General features: G+C 36.7%; 1 protein-coding gene across 1 annotated transcript; it reads left to right on the forward strand.

The window, feature by feature from the left end:
• Positions 1 to 1671: 1671 nt before the first annotated feature.
• On the forward strand, positions 1672 to 3026 carry LOC103134596 (adenosine receptor A1-like). The gene is made up of 2 exons (XM_007546899.2): positions 1672 to 2217; positions 2347 to 3026. The coding sequence occupies exons 1-2, from the start codon at positions 1856 to 1858 to the stop codon at positions 3011 to 3013; spliced, it is 1029 nt and encodes a 342-aa protein (XP_007546961.1). The 5' UTR covers positions 1672 to 1855; the 3' UTR covers positions 3014 to 3026.
• Positions 3027 to 3837: the final 811 nt, after the last annotated feature.

Below are 3837 nucleotides of genomic sequence, written 5' to 3' on the forward strand. Positions count from 1 at the left end.
ACCATGTGTATTTATTTTTTCCAACTTTCAAACTGTGTGGCAATTTGTGTTGGGCTGTCGTAAAATCGTTTTAAAATGTACTAAGGTCTGTGGCAACAAAATGGGAACAATTCTGAGAAACTCATGGTTAAAGCTTGTGGTTTTGCAGCTCAGTGTGGTGTCTGATACCATGGCTCTCAGATAAAGAAACAGGAATTGCACTATCTGTTTTTGGGGCCAGATTCTGCCTAGAGAACAAGTAATGACGTTCACAGGAAGAAGTGAGAGACGGACAGTCGTATTTATTTATCTTAATCTGCGCTGTGATGTTAACACAGAAGCAAAGGCAAATTGGAGCTGCAGATTTGCTGGTCTATACATGTTCCACCTCTCACCCGTGTCTTCCCAGTAAGACTTGATGAAAACACTAAGGATACACTTCTAGATCTGATCTAGTTTTAGATTAAACCAAACTCCCTGGTCTAAAAACTGTAAGTTTAGACTTTGAATTAAAGATGGGCATAGTCCACAAAAAAATTGTAAATCACGCAAAGAAATTCAGTAAATGTACATTGAAAAATTAAAGTTTAACTGACCCCCAAATCCATTTATCTTACTGATAAACTGTCTAAATAGATGATTTAGAGTTTTATCTTTATGTTTTTGTGTGAATTTTGACATTTTTGTGTAAACTTGTTTGATTCTGCATTATTTTGCGGGTGATCATGCAGGGGTTAAAGTGCAGAAAAAGGGATATTTATAAACAAAGGCAGACAACAAAAACACCTGCAGCCCACTTTATAAGGCCCAGGGCCGTAACATTGCCTAAAGCTGGGTCAGTGCTGGGATATTTGATCAAAAGGTGCCTAAGCAGTTTCATTCTCCTTTTGGTTTAAGACAGTACGCCTTTGTGTCACACAGCACAGCGTTTTGTTAAACAGCCGATCTGGTTTGTTTTATCACTCATCTCTTCTCAAATGAGTTTTGCATATATGGTGACAGATAATGTGAGTTGACGATGTGGTTATGGCTCAGAAAGTTGTTTTAAGCTCAAATGAAAGAAAGTAGCTGACTATAGCATTCACGTGTATATGCAATGAGACTTGTTTCTTAGCAGAAGTACCATTTGAAGTGCAGCACCTCCCAGCAGTTATTAAGCATATTTATATGAGGTTTTGCATGCTCTGATGCAATCTAATATTAAATCTTGTGTTTAGACTTGCTGTAGCAGAAAATAATAAAAACAAAACAAAAAGAAAGACTGGGAAGTATCAGTCTGTGTGTATTTAACCGAAAACATTTTTCACTTACTAATCTGAGTTTCAATAATAATCTAAATATTTCCATTCTAGGCTAGTTCCTAACTGCAGTTTGAAGACAAACAGTGCAGGAACAAAATGCATTTTTCAAGGATAATAGTAAAAAAGAAACTAAAAGTAGGGTAAAATAAACAAATGCCATGCAGAAGCAAGTTTGATATGACTTCAGCTGTATGAAATATGAAAGGGAGATACGTACAGTGAGATTATAAATTTGTGGCTTTACTACAGTGCTGATTTGCACGCATAGTCTCACAAGTCACCGTAAATAATAAAGTCAATTAATTGGTTTGTGGCTAATATTATATTATTCATTATTAATATTAGCTAATATGATTATGAGTTTTATAATAATAATGTAAAAACTTTTATTGTGCAAAGAAAATTTTAAGCAATGGTGCAAGACAGGCTAAAAACAAGAAAAAAATAGAAGAAGTTGCTGCAGCTAAGGACTTCCTCTAAAAGCTTTGCAAGTGCGAGATGAATGATAAGTGGCAGAGTATGATCTAACTTTTAGTCTCGCTCAGCATTAGAACCTCACTCCATCAACCTGCAACATGAACCAGTCAGACTCAAACAGCACCACGGATATTGATATTGAAATAACGATTTACACTTTGGTGGAAGTTCTCATTGCAGTATGCTGCTGTCTTGGGAATGCAATGGTTGTTTTGGCTCTGTGGAAAACAAGAAGCATCCAGCTGCCCACCTACTGCCTCATTGTGTCTCTGGCTGTGGCTGACTTTCTTGTCGGAGCTGTGGCCATACCAATGGCTGTGCTGGTAGATGGCCGAGTGAAAACTTCATTCCACACTTGTCTCTTCATCAGCTGCGTGGTGATCCTGCTGACCTTAGTTTCGGTTCTCTGTCTGACGGCCATTGCTGTGGATCGATACCTTCGGCTCTCTCGCCCTTTCTGGTAAGAAATTTTTCAGGTATTTTAAAATGTGCAGATGTGATCTCAAGGCATTTGATGCTACATTCTGCTGGTCATCATTTCAATAAGAATTAAAGTTAAAAATTTTCTTACCAATGCTATTCTTTATAGGTACAAAAGGACAGTAACCTGGAGGTATTCATATTCTGTGGCTGCTGCATGCTGGCTTTTTGCAGTACCACTGAGTTTCACTCCCATGCTTGGATGGAATCCAGGATCAGAAAACTTTACTCCCTCTGATAATTGCATGTTCATAAAGGTGATCAGCTTGAATTATCTGGTCTACTTCAACTTTTTTCTCTGCACCTTAACACCACTGCTGGTGATGACTGTATTATACGCCTATGTTTTCTGTTACATTCGAGAAAATCTCAGAGAGAAACCAGGCAACGGTGCCCAAAACCAGCCAAAGAACCAGTCTCTTTACCTGAGGAAAGAGAAACAGCTGGCATCATCTCTGGCTCTTGTCTTGGCTCTGTTTGCGCTGTCCTGGCTTCCACTTCACATTATGAACTGCATTAGTTTATTTGCAAACCGTGCAACCAAAATTGCTTTCCATATCGGCATTTCTCTTTCTCATGCTAATTCGGCAGTAAACCCTGTCGTGTATGCATTTAAAATAAAAAAGATAAAGAGAGCATACATGAACATCTGGAAACGGTATACTTATTGTGAAGCAGAAAGTCAAGGATCTCAGACCAGCAAATCTGATGTTATGCTCAGCTGCAACAATATGAGTGAGACCAATGACAATATGAGTGAGACCAATGAAAACTAAAGAAGTTTATCTGTGAAAATGTCGCAGCATTTTTTTTTTTATTCTAATCCAACATATTTATTAATGCTGATAATGGTGGCATAAACAGGAATAGCAATTATACATATACAAATATGTTTTCATTGATGCTAATGACATTAATGTATGGACTGTATTGCTGTGTATATAAATACTTCTTAATCGTGACAACATTGGTATGTCTATGACTAGTAAAGGTATGTTCTCTTAAGAATTCTCTTGAATTTCTTCAGATGTTTATTAATGTGCTTATCTATTTGTGTTGGGATGTGATGTGTAAATGAAGACATTTTTCTTGTCTAAAGAATGTACGTTTTGCAATGCAACGCCTTAGAGAGTTCATGTCTTCCTCTGAAAGGACTGAAGGTGCAGAATTTGGTAGACAATAGGAAAAAATGCTGGCAAAGCGAGTGAAACCACAAACTTTTTTTATTTTTTTTGTCTTTTGAATCACTGTCATTAAATATGGTAACTGCTGAAGTGCAATGCTGCAATACTGAAGTCTGCGTCTCATTAAGGTTTCCTTTTATTGTTCAAAAAGAAAAACGCTGCACAATCTGGAGCTGCATTATTTCTAAACAGATTTTTTAGAACACAATTCATGATTTGTAAAACTTGTGTTTTAGGTACAACTCACAATTGTAAAGCTCTTATTTGGTCTTCAGAAGTTATGTGAAAAGTGGTATACGATTCACAGCATAACAATAAGTTTTTATGGGACAGGAAGTAAATAAATCATTCAAATTTTGATCAAATCTCAAGTGATTAGATAAATTAGAATCTCAGTTTGATTTTTTTTCACCACT

This window comes from Poecilia formosa, unplaced genomic scaffold (assembly GCF_000485575.1).
Source record: "Poecilia formosa unplaced genomic scaffold, Poecilia_formosa-5.1.2 Scaffold18, whole genome shotgun sequence".
In the NCBI taxonomy this organism is placed as follows: Eukaryota; Metazoa; Chordata; class Actinopteri; order Cyprinodontiformes; family Poeciliidae; genus Poecilia; species Poecilia formosa.